Source organism: Anabrus simplex, chromosome 5 (assembly GCF_040414725.1).
Source record: "Anabrus simplex isolate iqAnaSimp1 chromosome 5, ASM4041472v1, whole genome shotgun sequence".
In the NCBI taxonomy this organism is placed as follows: domain Eukaryota; kingdom Metazoa; phylum Arthropoda; class Insecta; order Orthoptera; family Tettigoniidae; genus Anabrus; species Anabrus simplex.
Window position 1 is genome coordinate 342564633 of NC_090269.1, and position 26259 is coordinate 342590891.

At 36.5% G+C, this 26259-nt stretch overlaps 1 protein-coding gene across 1 annotated transcript in view; it reads left to right on the top strand.

Moving 5' to 3' along the window:
* ldbr (lariat debranching enzyme) overlaps positions 1-26259 on the top strand; it is a 141591-nt gene that overhangs the window by 37284 nt on the left and 78048 nt on the right. The window contains exon 3 of the mRNA XM_067148596.2: positions 17610-17710. Coding sequence (XP_067004697.2) covers positions 17610-17710 — 101 coding nt within the window. The remainder of the gene's footprint in view (positions 1-17609; positions 17711-26259) is intronic.

Consider the following 26259-nt stretch of genomic DNA (forward strand, 5'->3'; position numbering starts at 1 on the left):
TTCTTTGTTGCTGTCCACATTGTTAAGAAAATCGCTTTTATATTCACTGGTGTTATCATTGGTAGTATGATCATAATCAAGGAATTGTAAGGAATCTTCTGTAATTACATCAAGGTACACATTTCCCTTAGCATGTTGAGTAAGTCCTTAAACAAATATAGTAAATTTAAAAAAAAAAAATTATTTAAAAAAATTACATGTGGTATTTACCTTTAAAAAAAAATAATAAAGGAATATGCGCAGAACACTAACTGTATATCTCAAAAGCCAAATCAGTCTCTATCTTGTTTATTTCAATTTCCTGCCAGTCTTCTTTGGCAAATTATACCATAAGGCTTTGGACAATGTTCCAGCCAGTAATAGATAGCAGGATGCAATCATTCTTCATGTTATGTGTTCAAAGTTAAAAACAACTTTTCTCAGGAGCAAACAGAAATGGCACATAGTTGCTCACATATACATTGTATATTTAACATTTATGTAACAACTTGTTGCTTCTTGCAATTAAACACATCTAGTTCACGTCACACGGTCATAAAGATGGGTTATTTCCATGAATACTGCAAAATATTGCATTGAGGGCCGTGCAATTCCGTTCTCCTCATGGAGTGGCAGTGATTGCCGAGGCTAGGGAAGTAAGGTGTGTGCGAGAAAGAAAGATTGACGACGTGACACATGAACTGGCCGACCACGTTGTATCTGCTTCCCACCACTACTCCTGTCACTATTTACAAGGATGGGAAGTTCCACCTATTCAATACTGTATATAACATGTTAATATATTATTGGTACTAGTTTCGACCCTTGTATTGGGTCATCTTTAGCCTTAAATTATAATGGAAAAGAACATTACATGTAACATGCAAACACCGACTATATATTAATGGACTTTGAATTCAAGAAATTCGGGGAAATGTGCTGGTTTTTCAGGGATTTTTTGATGATGCGGACCACTACCTGATCTGTCTACGTGATACTTAAATGAGTAAACTTTGACACCCCAAAACAGGTGCTAAATATACGACTGGGAATGTAATTTTGATATGACTATATAAAACATTCCTTCTGAAGTCGTCGTACCAAATCTCAATCAAATTGGAGACTTAGAGATGGTAGGGTTTCCTTGTAAGTTCACTATAAACCAGGTAGTGGTCCGCATCATCGAACAATCCCTGGAAAACCCGCACATTCCTCCAAATTTCTTGAATTCAAAGTCCATTAAAGTATAGTCTATTATGGATCTGGTCTCCCTACCTTCCCATGTGTAGCGGTTAATAGCCTTATGCTTGAAGAATGTATTTGTAACTGCTAATTCCATATTAGTACAGAAGTCTATTAGATGCTTCCCATTCCTATTAGCTTCCATATCTTCCTCACATTTACCAGTCACCGTCCCATATCCTTCAGTACTATTTCCAGCTCTCTCTTATCACTATCCTATTCTTGCTGTCGACCTTGAAGACAATGTCACTCAATGCTTCATAAAACTTTTCAACCTGGGGAAAGTTGAAATTAAAAAAATAAATAATTGTAAATATCATTCATGTTTCTGCAATTTGTTCTGACTTTATAAGTAGCTGAAGATGTCCCAGATTAAGGGACAAAACATGTTCTACTAGAGATAATACCGAGCTGCAGTCGCTTAAGTGCAGCCAGTATCCAGTATTGCAGTAATCAGCTTCATTTTCCGTATCAAAATTTAATCACTAAATTTTACACTATTGAGAATCTTCCACCGTTTTGATACTTTATTTTGCCTTTTGGCAAATTTTTTATTTATATGTTAACAGTACATGTTTCGTTCCTTGTTTAGAACATCCTCAGCTGTTATAGTGGCTTAGGTGAATGGTTAAGATTTTAAAATACATAGATTTACAAATACATTGATTCACTTAAAAACTAAATACGAATTAAGATAGATGATATTAAAAACAGTGTGGGGTTAGTGTGTTACTGGTATGAGAGCAGATGATTACATGGTTGATTGACTTAAAACTATGTCTATTCATTAGAATAGTTGTTCAAAAAATTTTACACTTTGTTACATAAAAAGTCTGTATGCAATTAAAATTCTTTAAAAAATGTTTGACTTCATAACATTGTTTGAATTGTTGAAAGTTTTTCTTCCTTTCCTTCCAGGTAAGTTGTTGTATGTTGTGTGCTTGCTTATAGTGCTTTTGACTGAGTCTAATGTGAAAACTTTTGGAGCTGATTGCTGATCTATTAATGTGAAGGGAGCCTCGTTTCAAATTTCTGATATGAAATAAAATACGGTAGTGGGAATTTGTTCGAAAGCTGTGTCTTTGCGTAATATAGAAATATAAAAAAGTTCATTTACCTTGCTATAGCTGAATTCCGATTCTACTGTGACCCTGGAGGGACGTTTGATGCTGCTTTGCGTCTGGTGAAGTAATGGTGTGTGTATTCCGTTGTATGCTCCTCCCTACGGGGAGGTGGGGCTGCGGAGAGGGGAGGGGGCGTGTCGGTTACAGTGACGGCATCTACTTTGGGAGGGCTGGGTAAAGGGGATGTACAAAATGGCGGAGGCTCTGTCTTGTTCATTCTTCTACTATCTGTATTGTGTCTTTTGCCTAATGCTTCGAGACTTGATAATGTCCCTTCAAATAAAGGGTTTCTATTATCAATAGTTTCATTGAGGTTATTGTCTTGATCACTTTTTTGTTCTAAATAAATATATAGATTTTCTAAAGTATTTGAAATATAAAAAAGTTCATTTACCTTGCTATAGCTGAATTCCGATTCTACTGTGACCCTGGAGGGACGTTTGATGCTGCTTTGCGTCTGGTGAAGTAATGGTGTGTGTATTCCGTTGTATGCTCCTCCCTACGGGGAGGTGGGGCTGCGGAGAGGGGAGGGGGCGTGTCGGTTACAGTGACGGCATCTACTTTGGGAGGGCTGGGTAAAGGGGATGTACAAAATGGCGGAGGCTCTGTCTTGTTCATTCTTCTACTATCTGTATTGTGTCTTTTGCCTAATGCTTCGAGACTTGATAATGTCCCTTCAAATAAAGGGTTTCTATTATCAATAGTTTCATTGAGGTTATTGTCTTGATCACTTTTTTGTTCTAAATAAATATATAGATTTTCTAAAGTATTAAGGAGAGCTCCTTTGTTTATTTTATGTAATATAGTTAAGTCCTGCTCTATGGTTGTAAATTGATGTCCCGTTAAACTCATGTGCTGGCCCATCGCGGAATTTTTTTTATGTCTTTCGGCATTGACATGTTCTTGGTATCTTACAGTAAAACTGCGCCCAGTTTGTCCGACATAACTTTTTTTCATTGATGGCATTTTAATTTATAAACCCGATTCAGAGTATTTGTTTTTACCTAGGAAATTGACAATGTTGTGATTTAAAAATTTTTGCTTCGTGTTGTTGCTGGTTGAAAATGCGATCTTATAATTATGTTTTCTGAATAAATTGGTTACTGTGTATAGGTTAGGGTTGTTGAATGTGAACTTAGCGTATTTGTCTTTCTTTTTCGTTTCGGGTGTTAGATTGGTTTGCAATTTTTGTTTGAATTTACCGATTATTTTGTTTATTATCTTTGGTTCGAAACCATTATACTGGGCTTGTTTGCGAATAAAGAGCAGTTCTTTTTCTCTTTCTGTGTGTGTAAGGGGTATGTTAAACGCTCCGTATATGTAACTGTAATAAGCTGACCTTTTTTGCGATTCTGGGTGCAATGAGTAGTTTTTTATTGTGGTGGGAGTGAAAGTAGGTTTTCTATGTATCTTGAAGACGAACTCTTCCCTTTTTCGTGTTACATTTATGTCCAAAAAATTTATTGATTTTTCTTTTTCTAGTGTGAACTTTATTCTGGAATCAAGTGTATTTAATTTATTGAGGATATCGTCACTGTTATTCTCTTTTTGATCTATTATGGCAAAAATGTCGTCTTTACAGAAAAACAATATATATACAAATCTCCACCTTATCAATACAAATTTATTTCACATTAAGCAGGTAAATATAGTCAAATAGTCAAGACTAGTTTCGACCCCTAGGGGGTCATCCTCAGTTGACATGCATTAAAAATTGTATTGTTCATAAAAACATCACATATAGTGGTAAAAGTTTAGACTAATTTAGACTGATCATTAATGTTGGTATGTCTAATGCATGACTAGTGTGCATCGTTCATGAAGACACATATCACCTTACTGCTACTACCATCCAATTTTTAGGTTATATAATATGGAACACACATATGTTTGTGTAACTCAACAGTGGCAAGTTCAACTATATACACAATTGGCTATTGATTAGTCACATGAGAGTACAGAACACTGGCTTGAACATTTCTGATTGAGGTATCAATGCAACACCTTACTTGCATACATCCTAGAAGCTAAATTCAGTTTGTAAGGCCCATTACTTCTGATTGAAACTTAGTATGAAGTTAAAATTTGAATAAAAATATTTGCTAATGTAGACATTAAAATGTTGTTAAAATGGGCATATAGTCAAAAACAGTGGTATGTATGCCACACATGTCTAGTTAAAAATATATTACATTGATGTTGTTTATGTGCGGTACAACATGTACACTGATTTGGAATAAATGAGGTTTGTATATATAGTGTTCCAACAAAATGGATCCGTAAAAAATATTATATGTAAAGACAATTGGTATTATAATGATCCGCTGCAGATCAGGTAATGCTATTTATTTATCTGGAGATATTATTGGCAGCTACAGATGTTGGAGTTATTAGAAATGTTAATGGAGCATGTTTTCTTCCGTAGTCGCGATGTTTATAGTTGGTGGCATTAGTCAAATATGTTGAAAGTTATGCGTCTTGGTGCACGTTGATTTGTCCTGGAAGCTTATATGTTGTAAAAAACAAGGTGGAGTGTCTGGAAATAGAAATAATAGTGTGATAATGTTGTGGATAGAAAGTGTAATAGTGAATCATATGTCGTTTTACTTACGTAAAGTGTTGGAACCGTGCGTTCTTTGTAGCTGCCTGTTGGGATCTGATACGTGTAGCTCTGAGATTGTAGTTAGCGGCGGTAGAGGGGAGGTTTGGGGGGATGGGTGGAGTGTTAGTGATGGGAGTGGGGTTGGAGGGGAGAGGGTTTTGGGGCGGTTGATTTGAACATATCGATTTTTGTTTGCTTATTCTTTTGATATAGAAATCTTTTAATAAGGGAATTACTGCATGAAAAAGGATATTGTTTCTGTCTATACTTTCATTTAGGTTGGAGTTTGGATTCACGTATTTGTCTAAATTTATGTAAAATTCTTCTATTATACTGAGCAAGGGACTTTTTGGATTCATATTAAGGATTTGCATGTCGTTCTTAATGTCCGTGAAATTATGTTTTTGATCGTCAATATGCTGACCCATAGCTGAGAAATGTCTGTGTTTGACGGCGTTTACATGTTCATTATATCGTATTAAAAAACTTCTACCGGTAAGTCCTATATAGCTGGCTCGGCAGTCGTTGCATTTTAGGCGATAGACTCCTGAGTGATTGTATTTATTTATGTTATTAACTGATTTGGAATTGTATAGTATGTTGGTGTTATTGCGTGCCGTTTTATATGCTATTTTTAGGCCTTGTTTTTTGAAGATATTTGTTATGGGATGTATATGGTTATTGTTGTAAGTAAACAGTGCATATTCTTTTTTATTTTTAGTGATTCTGGTTAGCTTGGTTTTAGGTTGGTTTTTGACTTTATTGATGATCCGGTTTATCATTTCTCTTTTATATCCGTTTTGTTTTGCTATTTCATGGATTGTGTTTAGTTCTTTATTTAGATTTTCCTTTGAAAGTGGAATGTTGTATGCTCTATGAATCATACTATAGTATGCAGCTCTTTTATGGGCATATGGGTGGGTGGAGTCTATCTTTATTGTATTTGATGTGTGGGTAGGTTTTCTATATATATTGTATGTTAGGTGGTTGTTATGTCTGGTTATGGATATGTCTAAGTAATTTATGGTATTGTTGTGTTCAGTGTCCATGGTAAATTTAATGTGGGGATCTATTCTATTTAGTTGTTCTAGGATTATGTTTTCATTAGTATGTCTATTGTCCATGATTATAAATGCATCATCGACAAACCTGCACCAATAGATGATATTTTCTATTTTTTTAATTTCTTGGTGTTCTAAGTAATCCATATATATATCAGCTATTATGCCTGATATTGGTGATCCCATGGGTAATCCTTTTTGTTGATAGATAGTGTCATGGAACTTGAAATAATTGTTATTGATAGCGAATTGTAAAACTTTAATAAATTCATCTATTTCCAATTTGCTTAGCTTACTGTGGTTATAAAGGTTGGATTCTATGATAGTGATAGTTTTTTGTGTGGGTATATTGGGATACATGTTTGTTATATCATATGTTGCTAGCTTGTAGAAGTGTTCTATTCTTATATTCTTAGTAATGTTGCAGAAATCTATTGAGTTTTTTATGGTTTTGTTTGCTTGAAAAACGTAATGTTTTTTAAGGAATTTTTGTATGTATTTGGATAATTTATAAATAGGGCTTGGTCTATAATTTATTATGGGTCTCATAGGAATGTTGTTTTTATGGATCTTAGGATAAGCTTTAGCTGTAGGTATCCCTGGATTCATGGTGGTTAATTTTGCAGTTTCCTGTTCGTTCAAAAGAAAATTGGTGTTTTTTAGGAGAATTTTTAAGTTTTTCTGGATGCTGTTAGTAGGATCTTTAGTCTTGATTTGAAAAGTTTCATCTTGAAAGCAGGTTTTTGTTTTTGTTATATATTCCTCTTTATCCATAATAACTGTAGTGTTTCCTTTATCTGCCTTTGTTACTATTAGGTTATTTTGCTGGATTTTATTTTTGAGTACCTTAATTTGTGTTTGGTTTGTGATATCTTGATTCTGAGGTTTTTGAGTGATCTTATCAACATATTGTGGTAGTGTTTTTTTAATTTCATATCTAATTTCATTTTGTTTTTCTTGGGGTATTTTGTTTAGAGCATCTTCAGTAATAATAGTGGCTATGTTTTCAAATACTGAATTGTTTTTCCAGTTATGTTTTGGTCCTTTGCTCAGTATAGTTGTTTCTTTTTCATTGAATGTTGTGTTAGTTAGGTTTTGGAGTGGGGGATGGAAAATATGTTGGTTGTTATCAGTAGAAACAGTAATATGTTGTCTATACTGTGTATGGTTGGTTTGGTTTAGTGATGCCTTGAGTGCGTTAAGTTTCTTGTTTAAGGTATTCTGCTTCTGTATGGCTATGTTTTCTATCTTTTCGTTAGTTATTTGTTGGAAGTTGCTCCAGTATGTGTGTGGTAGCTCATGTGAGGCTTTAAGGTGTGCTTCATACATTTGTATGTTGAGGTGTTGTTTTTTCCTATACATGAATTTAATTTCTTCTTTAAGCCATATTCGATTGGTTTTGTTTTGGGTATTTTGGGTTTGATATGTGCTTCTATGTTTATTATTATATTTCCTAAGAAATTTAGGAGTTAGATTATTAAGTAGGCATTGTTTCAAGAAAGTGATGTTTTTGACAATATTTGTGATCTTAATCTTCAGATTTTGGTATCTGTGTGCCATTTTTCTTGCCTGGTTGGCTTTTCTACTGTTATTTATAAGTTTCATATATATATATATACAATATATATATATATATACAATATATATAGAAAACCTACCCACACATCAAATACAATAAAGATAGACTCCACCCACCCATATGCCCATAAAAGAGCTGCATACTATAGTATGATTCATAGAGCATACAACATTCCACTTTCAAAGGAAAATCTAAATAAAGAACTAAACACAATCCATGAAATAGCAAAACAAAACGGATATAAAAGAGAAATGATAAACCGGATCATCAATAAAGTCAAAAACCAACCTAAAACCAAGCTAACCAGAATCACTAAAAATAAAAAAGAATATGCACTGTTTACTTACAACAATAACCATATACATCCCATAACAAATATCTTCAAAAAACAAGGCCTAAAAATAGCATATAAAACGGCACGCAATAACACCAACATACTATACAATTCCAAATCAGTTAATAACATAAATAAATACAATCACTCAGGAGTCTATCGCCTAAAATGCAACGACTGCCGAGCCAGCTATATAGGACTTACCGGTAGAAGTTTTTTAATACGATATAATGAACATGTAAACGCCGTCAAACACAGACATTTCTCAGCTATGGGTCAGCATATTGACGATCAAAAACATAATTTCACGGACATTAAGAACGACATGCAAATCCTTAATATGAATCCAAAAAGTCCCTTGCTCAGTATAATAGAAGAATTTTACATAAATTTAGACAAATACGTGAATCCAAACTCCAACCTAAATGAAAGTATAGACAGAAACAATATCCTTTTTCATGCAGTAATTCCCTTATTAAAAGATTTCTATATCAAAAGAATAAGCAAACAAAAATCGATATGTTCAAATCAACCGCCCCAAAACCCTCTCCCCTCCAACCCCACTCCCATCACTAACACTCCACCCATCCCCCCAAACCTCCCCTCTACCGCCGCTAACTACAATCTCAGAGCTACACGTATCAGATCCCAACAGGCAGCTACAAAGAACGCACGGTTCCAACACTTTACGTAAGTAAAACGACATATGATTCACTATTACACTTTCTATCCACAACATTATCACACTATTATTTCTATTTCCAGACACTCCACCTTGTTTTTTACAACATATAAGCTTCCAGGACAAATCAACGTGCACCAAGACGCATAACTTTCAACATATTTGACTAATGCCACCAACTATAAACATCGCGACTACGGAAGAAAACATGCTCCATTAACATTTCTAATAACTCCAACATCTGTAGCTGCCAATAATATCTCCAGATAAATAAATAGCATTACCTGATCTGCAGCGGATCATTATAATACCAATTGTCTTTACATATAATATTTTTTACGGATCCATTTTGTTGGAACACTATATATACAAACCTCATTTATTCCAAATCAGTGTACATGTTGTACCGCACATAAACAACATCAATGTAATATATTTTTAACTAGACATGTGTGGCATACATACCACTGTTTTTGACTATATGCCCATTTTAACAACATTTTAATGTCTACATTAGCAAATATTTTTATTCAAATTTTAACTTCATACTAAGTTTCAATCAGAAGTAATGGGCCTTACAAACTGAATTTAGCTTCTAGGATGTATGCAAGTAAGGTGTTGCATTGATACCTCAATCAGAAATGTTCAAGCCAGTGTTCTGTACTCTCATGTGACTAATCAATAGCCAATTGTGTATATAGTTGAACTTGCCACTGTTGAGTTACACAAACATATGTGTGTTCCATATTATATAACCTAAAAATTGGATGGTAGTAGCAGTAAGGTGATATGTGTCTTCATGAACGATGCACACTAGTCATGCATTAGACATACCAACATTAATGATCAGTCTAAATTAGTCTAAACTTTTACCACTATATGTGATGTTTTTATGAACAATACAATTTTTAATGCATGTCAACTGAGGATGACCCCCTAGGGGTCGAAACTAGTCTTGACTATTTGACTATATTTACCTGCTTAATGTGAAATAAATTTGTATTGATAAGGTGGAGATTTGTATATATATTGTTTTTCTGTAAAGTAATATCCATCAATACGGAAATGAAACTTATAAATAACAGTAAAAATGTCGTCTACGAAGCGTATCCATAAATTAAGACCTTCTATTTGTCCTATTATTTTTTTGGTATGTTCTAGGTAGTCGAGATAAATATTGGCTAAAATATTGGCTAAAATGCCCGAAGGCCTACCCATTGGTAGGCCTTCTTGTTTATATATTTTTGTTATTGAAAGTGAAGTAGTTGTGTTTCGTAATGAATTTGAGTATGTTAATGAAATCCTCTACTTCTGGAATGCCGAGTTGATTATGTTCTATGAGATTCTTTCTGATAATTTTTATTGTTTCGTCCACTGGAATGTTTGTGTACATGTCCTTGATATCGAAGGAACATGTTACTTGATGTGGTGTTAACTTAAAGTTCTTGAGTACTTTGCAAAAATCTATGGAATTTTTTATTGGTGTCTTGTTGTGAAAAACGTAATGTTTGGTTAGGAAAGTGTGTACGTATTGCGATGTTTTATGAGTAGGACTGTTGGGGAAGTTTATTATTGGTCTTATGGGGATTCCTTCTTTATGTAACTTGGGTAAAGCTTTTGTTGTTGGAATGCCGGGATTCATGTTTATCAATTTTTGGACGTCCTGTTCATTCAAAATAAAAGTTGCGTTTCTTAATAGTGTTTTTAACTCTTTCTGAGTTTTAGTTGTAGGGTCTCGTTCTATTTCCGAAAAAGTGCTATTGTTGAAGAAAGTTTCTGTTTTTTTTGATGTATTCCTCTTTATCTAAAACTACTATTGTCCCTCCCTTGTCCGCTTTGGTAATTACTATTTCTTCTTGTTTTATTTTATGTGACAAGCTTGAAGTAGGTTTATTTCTATTATGAGAAACTTTTAAACCTTTTATTAAGTTCGGAATTTTCTTTTTTACCTCGTGTCTGACGTCATTCTGAATTTCGTTAGGGAGTTTTTGTATTACCGTTTCTACTTCTGCAATGGTGGTTATTAGCTCTTTTTCTTTATTCCTACTTGTCCAATTGAAATTGGGGCCTTGACCTAGGGTTTTCATTTCCTCCTCGGTAAGATTAACCTTGGAAATGTTCTTAACTGGCAAAGGGTAATCTTCCAATTCGATTACTGAATTTGAAGAGTAAGCTTTGCTGTTTTCGTTTTTGGACTTAGCATTTTTTAAAGATGTTAATTTTTTGTTAAAGGTTTCCTGTTTTCTACTTAAAATGATATCCATTTTTTCGTGGATGTATCTTTGAAACAAATCCCACTCTAAGGGTAACAGTAGTGTTGGACTTTGGAGATGTGCTAAATACATTTTACCATTGAGAAATGCTTTCTTTCTGTAAAGGTATTTTATTTCATTTTTTAGCCATATTTGATTGACTCTTTTTTGTGTTTCAAAGTGATGTCTGGATGGTACGTGCTTCTTTTGAGTTTTACTCAGAAATTTAGGAACTAGGTTGTCTTTAAGACATTTCTTTAAAAAATCTATGTCTTTAGTTAACTTAGCTACCTTCACCTTTAGATTAAAGTAGGTGTTACCTTATTTATTTGCCTGGTTGGCCTTTGAATTGTAAGTAATCAGCTTCATTTTCCGTATCAAAATTTAATCACTAAATTTTACACTATTGAGAATCTTCCACCGTTTTGATACTTTATTTTGCCTTTTTATTTATATGTTAACAGTACATGTTTCGTTCCTTGTTTAGGAACATCCTCAGCTGTTATAGTGGCTTACCCCTGATACAGAGTGTTTGTTTTTACCTAGGGAATTGACAATGTTGTGATTAAAAAATTTTTGCTTCGTGTTGTTGCTGGTTGAAAATGCGATCTTATAATTATATTTTCTGAATAAATTGGTTACTGTGTATAGGTTAGGGTTGTTGAATGTGAAAGCGTATTTGTCTTTCTTTTTCGTTTCGGGTGTTAGATTGGTTTGCAATTTTTGTTTGAATTTACCGATTATTTTGTTTATTATCTTTGGTTCGAAACCATTATACTGGGCTTGTTTGCGAATAAAGAGCAGTTCTTTTTCTCTTTCTGTGTGTGTAAGGGGTATGTTAAACGCTCTGTATATGTAACTGTAATAAGCTGACCTTTTTTGCGATTCTGGGTGCAATGAGTAGTTTTTTATTGTGGTGGGAGTGAAAGTAGGTTTTCTATGTATCTTGAAGATGAACTCTTCCCTTTTTCGTGTTACATTTATGTCCAATAGTGTGAACTTTATTCTGGAATCAAGTGTATTTAATTTATTGAGGATATCGTCACTGTTATTCTCTTTTTGATCTATTATGGCAAAAATGTCGTCTACGAAGCGTATCCATAAATTAAGACCTTCTATTTGTCCTATTATTTTTTTGGTATGTTCTAGGTAATCGAGATAAATATTGGCTAAAATGCCCGAAGCCGGAGCACCCATTGGGAGGCCTTCTTTTTTATATATTTTGTTATTGAAAGTGAAGTAGTTGTGTTTCGTAATGAATTTGAGTATGTTAATGAAATCCTCTACTTCTGGAATGCCGAGTTGATTATGTTCTATTTTTTGGACATAAATGTAACACGAAAAAGGGAAGAGTTCGTCTTCAAGATACGTAGAAAACCTACTTTCACTCCCACCACAATAAAAAACTACTCATTGCATCCAGAATCGCAAAAAAGGTCAGCTTATTACAGTTACATATACAGAGCGTTTAACATACCCCTTACACACACAGAAAGAGAAAAAGAACTGCTCTTTATTCGCAAACAAGCCCAGTATAATGGTTTCGAACCAAAGATAATAAACAAAATAATCGGTAAATTCAAACAAAAATTGCAAACCAATCTAACACCCGAAACGAAAAAGAAAGACAAATATGCTAAGTTCACATTCAACAACCCTAACCTATACACAGTAACCAATTTATTCAGAAAACATAATTATAAGATCGCATTTTCAACCAGCAACAACACGAAGCAAAAATTTTTTAATCACAACATTGTCAATTTCCTAGGTAAAAACAAATACTCTGAATCAGGGGTTTATAAATTAAAATGCCATCAATGTAAAAAAAGTTATGTCGGACAAACTGGGCGCAGTTTTACTGTAAGATACCAAGAACATGTCAATGCTGTAAGACATAAAAAAATTCCGCGATGGGCCAGCACATGAGTTTAACGGGACATCAATTTACAACCATAGAGCAGGACTTAACTATATTACATAAAATAAACAAAGGAGCTCTCCTTAATACTTTAGAAAATCTATATATTTATTTAGAACAAAAAAGTGATCAGACAATAACCTCAATGAAACTATTGATAATAGAAACCCTTTATTTGAAGGGACATTATCAAGTCTCGAAGCATTAGGCAAAAGACACAATACAGATAGTAGAAGAATGAACAAGACAGAGCCTCCGCCATTTTGTACATCCCCTCTACCCAGCCCTCCCAAAGTTGATGCCGTCACTGTAACCGACACGCCCCCTCCCCTCTCCGCAGCCCCACCTCCCCGTAGGGAGGAGCATACAACGGAATACACACACCATTACTTCACCAGACGCAAAGCAGCATCAAACGTCCCTCCAGGGTCACAGTAGAATCGGAATTCAGCTATAGCAAGGTAAATGAACTTTTTTATACATTCTATATTACGCAAAGACACAGCTTTCGAACAAATTCCCACTACCGTATTTTATTTCATTTCAGAAATTTGAAACGAGGCTCCCTTCACATTAATAGATCAGCAATCAGCTCCAAAAGTTTCCACATTAGACTCAGTCAAAAGCACTATAAGCAAGCACACAACATACAACAACTTACCTGGAAGGAAAGGAAGAAAAACTTTCAACAATTCAAACAATGTTATGAAGTCAAACATTTTTTAAAGAATTTTAATTGCATACAGACTTTTTATGTAACAAAGTGTAAAATTTTTTGAACAACTATTCTAATGAATAGACATAGTTTTAAGTCAATCAACCATGTAATCATCTGCTCTCATACCAGTAACACACTAACCCCACACTGTTTTTAATATCATCTATCTTAATTCATATTTAGTTTTTAAGTGAATCAATGTATTTGTAAATCTATGTATTTTAAAATCTTAACCATTCACCTAAGCCACTATAACAGCTGAGGATGTTCCTAAACAAGGAACGAAACATGCACTGTTAACATATAAATAAAAAATTTGCCAAAAGGCAAAATAAAGTATCAAAACGGTGGAAGATTCTCAATAGTGCAGTATCCAGTATTCGGGAGATAGTGGGTTCGAACCCCACTGTCGGCAGCCCTGAAGATGGTTTTCCGTGGTTTCCCATTTTCACACCAGGCAAATGCTCTGGCTGTACCTTAATTAAGGCCACGGCCACTACCTTCCCACTCCTAACCCTTTCCTGTCCCATCGTCGCCATAAGACCTATCTGTGTCAGTATGACATAAAGCAACTTAAAAATTAAATAACTGGAGGTTCAACCTATTCAATACTCAAAAGAAAGAAACGTAGCAATCACATTTCTATTTAAATGGGACCGGTTTCGACCTTAGTCTAGGTCATCATCAGCCATAAAAAACATGTAAAATGTTTAAGAATGTTGGAGGTCAGTTTTTCACTGTTAGGCACAAAGACACGACATCACATTCTGTTCTGCACAAAGTCACAACATTAACAATCAACTTGCGAAGATCAAAAAGGCTTGAATTCGCAGACGAACAGATCTGTAGATGAAAGCCGCCAGCTCCCGGTGACTACGTGGCACACTCAAGTTTACCAAGATCTTAGCTGGAGTACGGGTGCTCGTTCGGTTATACTAATTGGCATCGTACATTTTTATATACGTACTTGGCTTCCCGCAGCCGTGACAGGTTCTGGACCTTCGAAACGTTCTCCACTCTGCTTTGGTGTTTGGCCGCAGCGCGTGACCTTGAGTGTGCCACGTAGTCACCGGGAGCTGGCGGCTTTCATCTACAGATCTGTTCGTCTGCGAATTCAAGCCTTTTTGATCTTCGCAAGTTGATTGTTAATGTTGTGACTTTGTGCAGAACAGAATGTGATGTCGTGTCTTTGTGCCTAACAGTGAAAAACTGACCTCCAACATTCTTAAACATTTTACATGTTTTTTATGGCTGATGATGACCTAGACTAAGGTCGAAACCGGTCCCATTTAAATAGAAATGTGATTGCTACGTTTCTTTCTTTTGAGTATTGAATAGGTTGAACCTCCAGTTATTTAATTTTTAACATCAATAATTTCAATACGGAACAATGAAATTTTTATCTTTAAATAAAGCAACTTGTAAAAATAATAGAGATAATTGTTTTTTGATATGTGAATACATTGCCTAGCATTGAAAAAAAGGTGGAATTCTCTCAAAAACTATCCGATATAAATACACTACTCTTTTTGATGGAAGTTACTAAGAACAAATAAAAATATTATTGGATTTACACTCCAGTAACTACAGGGAAGTAGGGATGTGATGGTAATGTTGTTTGCAGATGACAGTGTGGTATGGGGAGGTAATGAAGAGAAATGCAAGGTCAACTGGACATGTTGAGTGAATGTAAAATGTGGCCAAAGCTAATAGTAAATCTAAATTATTCATTATTGTCATCATTATTGATTTATTAATAATGTAATTTTATCTATTGTAACTATTGGGCAATTCAGTGAATTTATCTCATAGACAATTGAGTCTTCAGCCTGAAGACTGATTGGATCCACTGTCAGCTGTCATAGACAGCCTAAACATCACTGAAGAGGCATACTAGGTAAATGACAAGAGAGGTAATTCCCTATTGCTTTTCTTACTAAACCAGACTGCTCTTACACGTCAGTCTGCCAAGCCCACTGAAATACACACACTAAGTTACCCTATGAGCAGTGTTCTCTCTAGAACCTTTTTACTGGGCGCACTGCCGTGCCATTTTTACAGACAGCCCTGCTAACATAACCTAGATATGTGCTATTTACATAATATTAATACATATTTAAGTCACTGGGTGCTCCAAATGTGTATATACTGTAAAACTGTTTATTTAAATGATAATTCTTCATTAATGTTAGCATAATTGCATCAATTACATCAGAGTTTAAATGTTTCGCTTGACTATAACGCAATTTCATGCGCGAGAGCTGTCAGGATTAGTGCGGAATCGCATGCAAGGATTTGATACCGCATTTCGGCCAAACCTGTATGGCACTCCACAGCAACCGAGTGCTAAGTCCCGGCGTTACATGATTATGAATGAACAGTTGAACACTAGAAGTTTTGTCTTGTTTGTGATAATAACACCAAAATAGTTCAGTTTTGAAGTTAATACCAGGTGTATGCTTAGGTCTTTTCCTGTTTGACTAAGAAATGACGCCTGCGAGCATTACGCAGCGTATGAATTTGACACATGTTAGTTTGTTCATCTAACATTAACCTACCAACACACACAAGTTGAGTCTGCTGAACACTAGCGTCTGTGGTGTATTCGTTCAGTGATGATGTCGACGTTTGTGCCTGGAAAAGAACATTTGCGGCACACATTTCTTTTCTTATTTAATCAAAAGAAAAAAGCTGTGGAAAGTTATCATTTAATGGTAGAAACATATGGTGAACACGCTCTATTGATTAGAACATGTGAGGCATGGTTTTGACAATAAAAACGTGGTGATTTCAATGCAAAAGACCATACTTTGTGTCTGGTGGGACCAGAGTGGTATTGTGTATTATGAACTCTTGAAGCCCGGCAAAACCGTTAATGCACAACCCTATCGCCAACAAATGATTAATTTAAATCACGCATTGAACGAAAGATGACTGGAATGGGCCAGAGGACATGGCTAAGTGATTTTGTCTCACACAGCAAAACCAGTGAAAGACACCTTGGCTCTTGGATGGACATTCTTCCGCACCTGCCGTACGACCGTGCCCCTCGCCACTTCTGACGTGGTGCCATCTGACTATCAACTCTTCGCATCAGTGGGACACATGCTTGCAGGACAGCACTTCAGCAATTTCGAGGAAGTTGGAAAATGGCTCGACGAATGGTTTGCCTTAAAAGACAAGCAGTTTTCTGGCGTAGTATTCATAACTTACCTGAAAGATGGGCGAAGTTTGTAGAAGCCAATGACCAACATTTTGAATAAACAAAACATGATTTCCCATGAAAATTACCTGTTTTCTTTACCACAAAAACTGGCAAAAACTTATGCATACACCTTGTATTTACCTGTCTAATATTATTGTTAATGAACTGAGGGGAATAAATTGAAATTTTATCATTTTTTTACGTCGTATTCCCCACCCGGTTACTCATTCATGCCATCCAGCTGACGAAAATTTCTGGGGAGAACACTGATGAGCAACACCTTCACACCATTCACAACAAGGAATGGCTGCTGAAGGAATAACTTCCCTAGCATACTTCGGTTCTTTTACATGAACATGAGGATTAAATGGATGGTAATAATTCATATTATTGACTGCCACCATTTTCGATGTTCGGATTTGTCACCTTTTTAAATGTGACTTTGTGTCTGTCTTTAATATTGTTATTTTGATTCCATTATTGTAATTTCTAGCTTTCTAGACTTTTGGAAGCTATTTTTGCTAACAAGGTATAGTAAGTGTTACCAAGAGACATTTTCACTGATGAATTTACACATGATGTTAGATAAAAATAATACTGGAGGAGGCAGTATTGAACCTCACTACATTCTCCATCATTCTTATTATGAACAAGAAATAAACGCATTTCCACATAGCAAGGAAAATTGACTATATTTTTCACGGAATTATTTTTGATTTAGGCTCTTAATGCTTCCATGTTTGCCTATTCACTTGGTGTAATTAATTTTGAAGTTCTTTAGGATCAAGGATTTCTCATGGGAGAAGATGAACATTGTGGGAGGTTCAAGTATTCTGTTAATCTAGAACTCCTGTCTCATGCTGCTTGGTTTGTCTTGTTCTGGCGTTTAGACAGTGTTGATTTGTTCAAGGTTCAGCAGCCCATTGACATCTTCTTGTCTCATGATTGGCCCAGAGGAGTTCATCGTTTTGGGGATGTACAGGAGCTTATAAAGAATAAACCATTTCTTGAGTAAGTCTATGTTTTCCCTTCTTTGACTAGAGATGTAAAGTGTAATTCTATCTTAAGCTCTCCATGTCACAACAGATTCCATGCAGTAATTTTGATTGAAAATTCCTCTTCTTTGCTCAGGATGTTGAATGTGTCCTGTGTTTATACCTTGGTTGCCTAGAAGTCTTTCAGAATTCCCTTGTTTCCCATTTAAATTCCATGCAATAAGTGCTCCCAGTGAGCATAATATACCTTAGGGTATGTGAAACTGAAATTCTGCCATTGTAACTCAAGTTTGGCTGGTCATAGATGTGGTGGATTTAGTTAATCACCAAGTGCTTTTTATAACTACAGGAAGTTATGGCTCATTGGGTTCATCATTTGAAGATTTGTATGTGCTGTGAATATTGTGCTTAAGATTATAATCCATATATATCCTAAGGGAACATATCTATTCAGGAGTTTTTAATTATTTGTGTATGAGTTAATTATTGCCTTATTTCAAATGTTTCCTTTTGACAGCAACATATGGAATCTGCCATCTAGGTGACAGACCTACATGTAGATATGCAGTGAGTGAGTGAGTGAGTGAGTGAGTGATTGATTGATTGATTGATTGATTGATTGATTGATTGATTGATTGAACATTAATTTCTAGAAAGATATAGCCATTAACATCTGCTTGATTTTTTAAATAAACAACTTGCTCCTTATTCACCACATAATCCACAGGATTATAAGTAATGCAACTGAAGTATATGGGGCTTGGTTGAGAATTTATCATATCTATAGAAAATACTGTACCTGACTTTATGCCCAACTCCACCTGCATTTAAGTCAAAATTAGAAATAAAAATTCAGGAACTATTTAAAGTCATTACTTATATTATTCCTGAATGATAAATTATGTAGTGTTTTCTTTCTTTACAGTATTTTCCATATTTTTGATTATCATCTTCTGAATTGCAAACATTCAGGATCCTTGTAATTGGTCATTTATGGGTTGTGAACTGATATCTTTTGGAAATATACACTATATAGGTAAACAATAGTGAACAGTCCATTAACAACTTATCCTTGATCAACCTCTCGGCTTCTGCATCAATTAATGTGTTAATTCCTGTAGCCTGGAAATATTACTTGTACCTTCCACCTTAACAAAGTTTCTCTTCCAGAGTGAAATTAACAGTTGAGTACCTCAGTGGAAAAACAGCAGATCTTAACTCAGTGTACTTTTGAGAGAGATACTGTACATGCATTTGAAAGTTATTGCAAATTCATTAAAGATTTAGAGCACACATTTATATCAAAACTGCTTTAGAGGAAAGAAAGGATAAGTAGAAGTACTATTGTAAGTAATAATTAGCGTCATAGGTTTCCACTGCCAGGACAAAGATATCTGTTGAGCTATCTTCATAAACAACTTTAAAATCAATTAATGTTCATCATTGATTGCCCCAGCAAGATTGTAACCATCTATTTTTCTTTCTCTGACGAGATCTTCACTGTCACTGGTGTGTGTTTCCTGTAGTGCTATGAAATCCACGTATCAATATTCAAAACTTAAGACTACATTACAGGCCTATTTATGACTACTCATACTTTTTCATCATCTGTAAATTCATTATTTTCACCCTCTTTTGTGTCATTTACAGTTTTAAGTTTCTTATATGAATCATGGTAAACAGGACGACTCATTGGCAAAAGTTTCACACTAAGTAATTGTACTTGGATAGCTTGATGGTTTGGCCGCTGGGGTACATGGAGTTGTATGTGATCACAAGGCTTGCTTGTCGACCTCTTATTTTGTATTTACTTTTATCTATTCACCCTGATGGCCAAGGCTAGGATTTACTGTATATGTAATAAAAATGGCTAAATATGTACATACATTCGGGCTAAAAAACTGCAAAATATGGAGTGAAATATGGACTATTTCTTAATAAAAAGGTTTAAAATAATGTGAAAAATATCTATCTTGTATCAAATAATACTTATACAAAGAATACAGAAAAACATTTTTGCTTAAACATGAAAGCTACCAAAATAAGAATGTAAATTAAAGTCCCATGGATCATACGGGATACACTCGTTGAGTGACACAGCCAAAGCCAGCAAGAAAGAAGAAATGTGCAAAGAGCAGAACTTTCTTTCCATATTTCATTGAAGTACCAGAATCCAGCTTTCAGTTATTGATGATTAGTAAAATAAATGTTTTCCTCTTTACATCACACTATGCCTTTGCTGGCAGGACCTAGTGTTTACAGTGCTATGTCTTCTGATATAGGCTAAAGCAATTTTGTTACTTTCATTGATCTGTCTCTGTCTTATCCTTGGCTTTGGCATTATGAAAGTGACTGAGGTATGAGCGATGCTAGTAATGCCATTCCTTCTGCAGCCAGTCCCTGCTATGGGTAAGGGTAAGGGTTATTCTGCCCGAAGGCAGGTCCGAACCTCCGCAGAGGTCTTCCTGAGCCGGAGTTTACATGCGGTAGGGTGGCCAGTTCCTTTCCGCTCCTCCATTCCCTTACCCCCCACCAACAGCGCGTGACAACCCATCCAACTCCTGACCATGCCCAATGTTGCTTAACTTCGGAGATCTCATGGGACCCGGTGTTTCAACGTGGCTACGGCCGTTGGCTCCCTGCTATGAATGGTGTGAAAATGTTGCTCGTAGGGTTGGTTGATGCATGCATTTCAGTGAGCTTGGCAGACTGATATGTAATAGCAACTTGTGGCTCGTGAGGAAAGCAACGGGAAACTAATAATAATGTTATTTGCTTTACGTCCCACTAACTACTTTTACGGTCTTCGGAGACGCCCAACGGGAAACTGCCCCACTCCTCATTTCACTAGTACGCCTCTTCAGTGATGCCTAGGCCATCTATGACAGTAGATGGTGGAACTGTTGAGGATCAGTCCAGCCTTAGGGCTGAGGACTCATCATACATACAAAGGTAATCCCAAAAATAAGGTCTCCTATTTTTTTTTGTTTATTTCTACAATGGTTTACATCATTTTACAGCGTGGACATTTAGCTATTTTTCTACATAATCACCATTTCGGTCGATGCATTTTTGTAGATGCTGTGACAGTTTTTGTATGCCATGTCATACCAGCTCACCGCCATGCTGTTCAGGAAGTTGCGAACCTCATCTTCCACTTCGTCGTTGGTGCTGGCACCCATCTTACGCACACCTTCCGGTATTTCAACTGTTACGTTCAAATTCTGTGAGCGGCGCTTCGGGAAACCTCAGGAACCAAAGGGTGATCCCCCGTTCTTCACGCATGATTTGCTCAACCTTCACGACTGTCTCGATGGAAATTGATGGTCTCTCGCTCCTGTGTTCATCGTGAATTTCAGTCCTACTGGCTGCAAACTCTCTACACCACTTACGAACATTTTTGACATCCATGCACTTGGCGGTAACATCCAATGGGAGCTCCATTCTCAGTGGCTGCCAAGCCAAGACTGAGTGCCTCAGCGCGGCATGCACATGTTTATATGCAAGTATGGGAAACACTCTTCACAATATTGTGACCAACAGCCACATGAACAGAGTTCTGTATTTCTAAAAAAAAATAGGAGACCTTATTTTTGGGATTACCCTCGTACATGCGTCTCACTGACACAGAGAGTTGTTATGGCGACGATGGGATATGAAAGGTCTAGGAGTTGGAAGGAAGAAGCTGTGGCCTTAATTAAGGTACAGCCCCAGCATTTGCCTGGTGTGAAAATGGGAAACCACAGGAAACCATTTTCAGGGCTGCCAACAGTGGAGTTCGAACCCACTATCCCCCGGATGCAAGCTCACAGCTGCGCACCCCTAACCACACGCCAACTCGCCCGGTAAAGTGAATTTCAAATTATTTTCTGGCAATAATAACTATGAAACCATCAAATATGGAAGATGTTTAAAATAAAAATGTTAAAATATTAAATTTTGTTTCTTCAAATATGTAAAAATATACCCTAAAGATGAAAATATGGACAAATATGGAAAATAAAATATGTTTTAAATCACTCAAAATATATATTACAATATTTTCACTATAGCTAGTGAAGAGAACAAAAATATATTTACACGGAAATCCCAGCCCTGCTGATGGCCATACTCATACGTGAATTCAATAATCTCAGGTTTGGTTTTACTTACGAGGATGGAAATAGCATCTCTGATATTACTGCAATAAATGTGATTGTTTTTCTGGGTTTTTTTTTCTTAAGGCTTTTCTGCAACAGAGATAGAGCTTTCATATCATCCTTTTCCAAACAAATGTATTCTTTCTCCCCCTTGCAATTAGGTCGCACCGTTGGTCAGGGATGTATGCATATTGGGTTATATTTTTCTTTTTTGGTCACACCAGAGTCGTGATCAGAAGCCATGTACATGTGCCCACGTATAAAGAACCTATGGGTAATACTGTCAAAAACGTGTCTCTTCACCAAGTGAACCCACAGACACTACAAGGAAATTCTTATTTTATCGTACATACAAATCTGTCTGGATGATGAGATTATGTTTTCCGTTAGTAAGCTGAGAGATGGCCTTAAGAAAACATGAACTGATTTAATTCCTACCTCTGGAGGCACAGTCTTCTGACCAAATACACATAAATCCCTCACCAGTGTGACATACATACACACCAAAGTTGTATGTCCAAAGTTGCTGAAGTCTCTCTCAGAATACCTGGTGTTGGCAAGTGCTACAAATCTGCCATCACCTCTACCACATCACGTTCCACTCCCTTACTTCTTGACAGGATTGCTATCATTATCTTGCACAGTAAATGCATCATAAACTTTACGTGAATTGGTTACTAGAAGTTTAAATGCAGGGTTACATTCTTACCTTACCTATGGCACGCCGGCCTGTTTTCGGGTCATGGCCTCCCCAGTTGCTCTCCGCCCAACTTGTCGATCTTGCGCAGCAACTCTCCAATTCCGTATCTTCAGGATGTGTGCCGTGTCCTGATGTACACCATCTTCCCATCTGTTACGTGGCCTTCCCACAGGCCTTCCTCCTCCAAAGTCTCCTAAGAATACCTTCTTTTTTTTTAAGTTGCTTTACGTCGCACCGACACAGATACGTCTTAGGGCGACGATGTGACAGGAAAGGCCTAGGAGTGGGAAGGAAGCGGCCATGGCCTTAATTAAGGTACAGCCTGGTGCGAAAATGGGAAACCACAGAAAACCATTTTCAGGGCTGCCGAAGTGGGATTCGAACCTAATATCTCCCGAATACTGCATACTTGCCGCACTTAATCGATTGCAGCTATCGAGCTCGGTAAGAATACCTTCTTTGGGATTCGATATTCTTCTATCCTAATTAGATGACCTGGCCATTTAAGTCTCTTAATTCAAATGGCATGCGACAGGGGTGCCTCCCCATACAGGGAATATACTTCATTGTTATATCTAATTCTCCATTTCCCTTGTACGCATATGGGTCCATAAATTCTCCTCAGGATTTTCCTTTTGAAGGAATCTATCTTCTCCACGGCTTTCTTTGGGAGGGTCCACGTATCACTTCCATACATCACTATACTGCGAATGAGGGTTTTGTATAGTATAGCTTTTAGGCTCTGTTTTATATCTCTACTTCTGAAAAGAGGTACTGCGAAGTATGCTCTATTGGCAGCTTGAATTCTGGCCTGTATTTCTACCATTTCCTCATTCTTGTTGGTTAGATGTACGCCAAGATATTTAAAATCATCCACCACCTCCACTTTGGATCCTTCAGGGACAAGTTGGTCATTCGTATATTTCCTTCCCAGAGCCTGCAACATTACCTTAGTCTTTTGTTCATTGATCTTAAGTCCAATCTCTTTGCCTTCTCTACTCAAGTCTTCAAATGCTTCTTTAATCGTCCTTGTTGCTCTTTCCATCAAATTAATGTCATCAGCATATCCAACTAGTTTATCTGTTTTGTATAGAAGTGTTCCACTGGTGTCCACCCTTAACTTTCTAATCACTGTTTCTAGTGCCAGGTTAATAGAATTGGTGCTAAGCCATCTCCTTGTTTCAATCCCTGATTCACTTCGAAGAAGCTGCCTGCTTCAGTCTGAATTTTCATTCCCACCATCATATTTCTCATAGTTAATTCCACTAGTCGCACCAGCTTTTCTGGTATCTTGAACTCTCTTAATATCTCCATTAATTTATACCTGTCAATAGAGTCGTATGCTTGTTGAAAGTCGATAAATATCTGTACCACATCTATGCCTCGTTCCCAACACTTATTTCACAATAAATATCTGATCAATAGTAGATCTTCCCTTCCTGAACCCTGTCTGGTATTCTCCTAGAATTTTTTCTGCCAGGGGTTCTAGTCTCTTCTTCAGGATGGAGAACAACAGCTTATATACTGTACACAGCAGTGTAATCCCTCTATAATTGCTACATACCAACTTATCCCCTTTCTTGTATATTGGGCATATGATGCCTTTGCGCCAGTCTTCAGGCTTTTCTTCTGCATTCCACACACTCATACTTAGATCGTATATAGCTTCTTGTAGTGTGGTTCCTGCGTATTTCCACAACTCTGCAGGGATTCCATCAATACTTGGTTCTTTATTGTTTTTCAATTGCTGTATGGCTTGTATCACTTCTTGCATAGATGGTGCTGTGACTTCCGATTCATTTGTCTCATTGTTATTCCTTGAGGTAGTTGGTGTTTTCCCTTCCATTTCTACTGGGTTCAGGAGGTGTTGGAAATATTCCTTCCATCTATCTGGGATCCCTACTTTATCTCCCAAAAGTTGTCCGTCTCTGTCCTTACACAAGTTTGTTCTTGGCTTGAATCCTTCTTTCATGTCCTTAATTTCTCTGTAAGCCATTTAGCTATCTTCTTTAAATTCTTCCACTGTTCTAGCTATTTTCTCATTTAATTTTCTTGTCTTCTTTCTTTGATATACATTCCTTCCTTCTTTATTCTGATTTTCCACCTCTTGTTTCTTCACCCTTGTTGGTCTCTCTAGGTATGCTGTATATGCCTTATCTCTTTCTTCTATGGCTTTTTGGCATTCCTCATCAAACCATTCCTTTATGTTCCTTTTGGGTGCAATGTCTAGTGTGTCCTTTGCCACTGCTTTAACGCTTTCCTTTAGAGCAATTCATTTGGTTTCGACTGTTGCTGTTTGGTCCTTATTATATTTCTCTACGAGAACTTCTGCCATTCTTTCCCCGTATCTTTCTAATACTTCCTTATTCTTCAGTTCACTAGTATTGTACTTTTCTATCCTACTCCTTCCTTTCTTGCTTTCATAATGCGACACCTTAAGATTGCCTTAACTAGGAAGTGGTCGGAACCACAACTTGTTCCTCTGTATGACGTGTCATCCATGATATTGGATACCCATCTTTTCTCCATCACTACGGGCTCTATTTGATTACTGGTCTTTCCATCCAGCGATATCCATGTTTGCTTGTGTACCTCTATGGGGGAAACAAGTTGACATCACTTTCATGTTTCTGCTGATAGCAAGGTCAAGCAATCTCTGTCCATTATCATTAGTATTGTTGTGTAAACTATGGATCCCTATTATTCCTTGATATATCTACTCCTTTCCAGTTTGTGCATTTAGGCCTCCTATTATCATCTTAGCATTGTTTGATGGGATTGAATCTAGCACTTGTTCCAGTTCAGTATAGAACTGATCCTTGACTATCTGTTCCTTGTCTTCCGTTGGTGCATATACATTTACGATTGTTAGATTATAGAATCGCATTTTATCATGCAGTGTTGCCAATCTTTCATTTACTGTTAAAAATTGTAGTACATCACCTTTGGCTTGTGTTCGTACTATAAATGCTGCTACTCCTTCCTGTGCATTCCTTGACTTCCCACTACTAAATATTGTGTGGGTTTTGGTATCCCAAATCTCATCTCTTTCTGACCATCTTGTTTCTTGGATGGCTGCTATGTCCACTTTGTTGACTTCTGGTTTCTGCGTCAATACTTTCAATGCTGCAGCTCGTAGAAGGGTCCGTACATTCCATGTACCAATTGCATAGTTCATTTCCGTTAGCTTAGCTTGTCATCTATTAAATCCACAATTCCGAGGCATTTTCTGGAGCTTCACAACAGTTTGTTTTCTGGAGCGAGGTTGTTAGCTTTGCTCCAACCCCCAGCAATCCTGGAGGACTGATGTTTTATGTTAGGGTTGCCCCCTTAGCTGACTGGTCCCCATTTAAAGCGTTGGGAACTCGCTTTCTGCCCTTACATGACTTAGCCGTGTACCTTAAAGAATGTACCCGTTGCCCAGAGGTCACGGCGTGGACGTGCATGTATCAGACTTGGTAGGAATACATGACATTTCCTGTGTTTTGCTAGTGCACTTCCATCAGCAAGAAGTGTACCGATAGGACCACATACTACCCCTTTGACCCCCCAATCTTACATTCAGAATTAAAAATACCTCAGTAACATGTATCTTCATAGGCAATCAGTTCCAATACACTGATGTTCATACAAATAATAAGTAAATTTTTTATTTTACCTGGCAAGATTAAGGCTTTCAGGCCTTACTTCCATCTAACCAGGCACAGAAATATATATTACATTGAT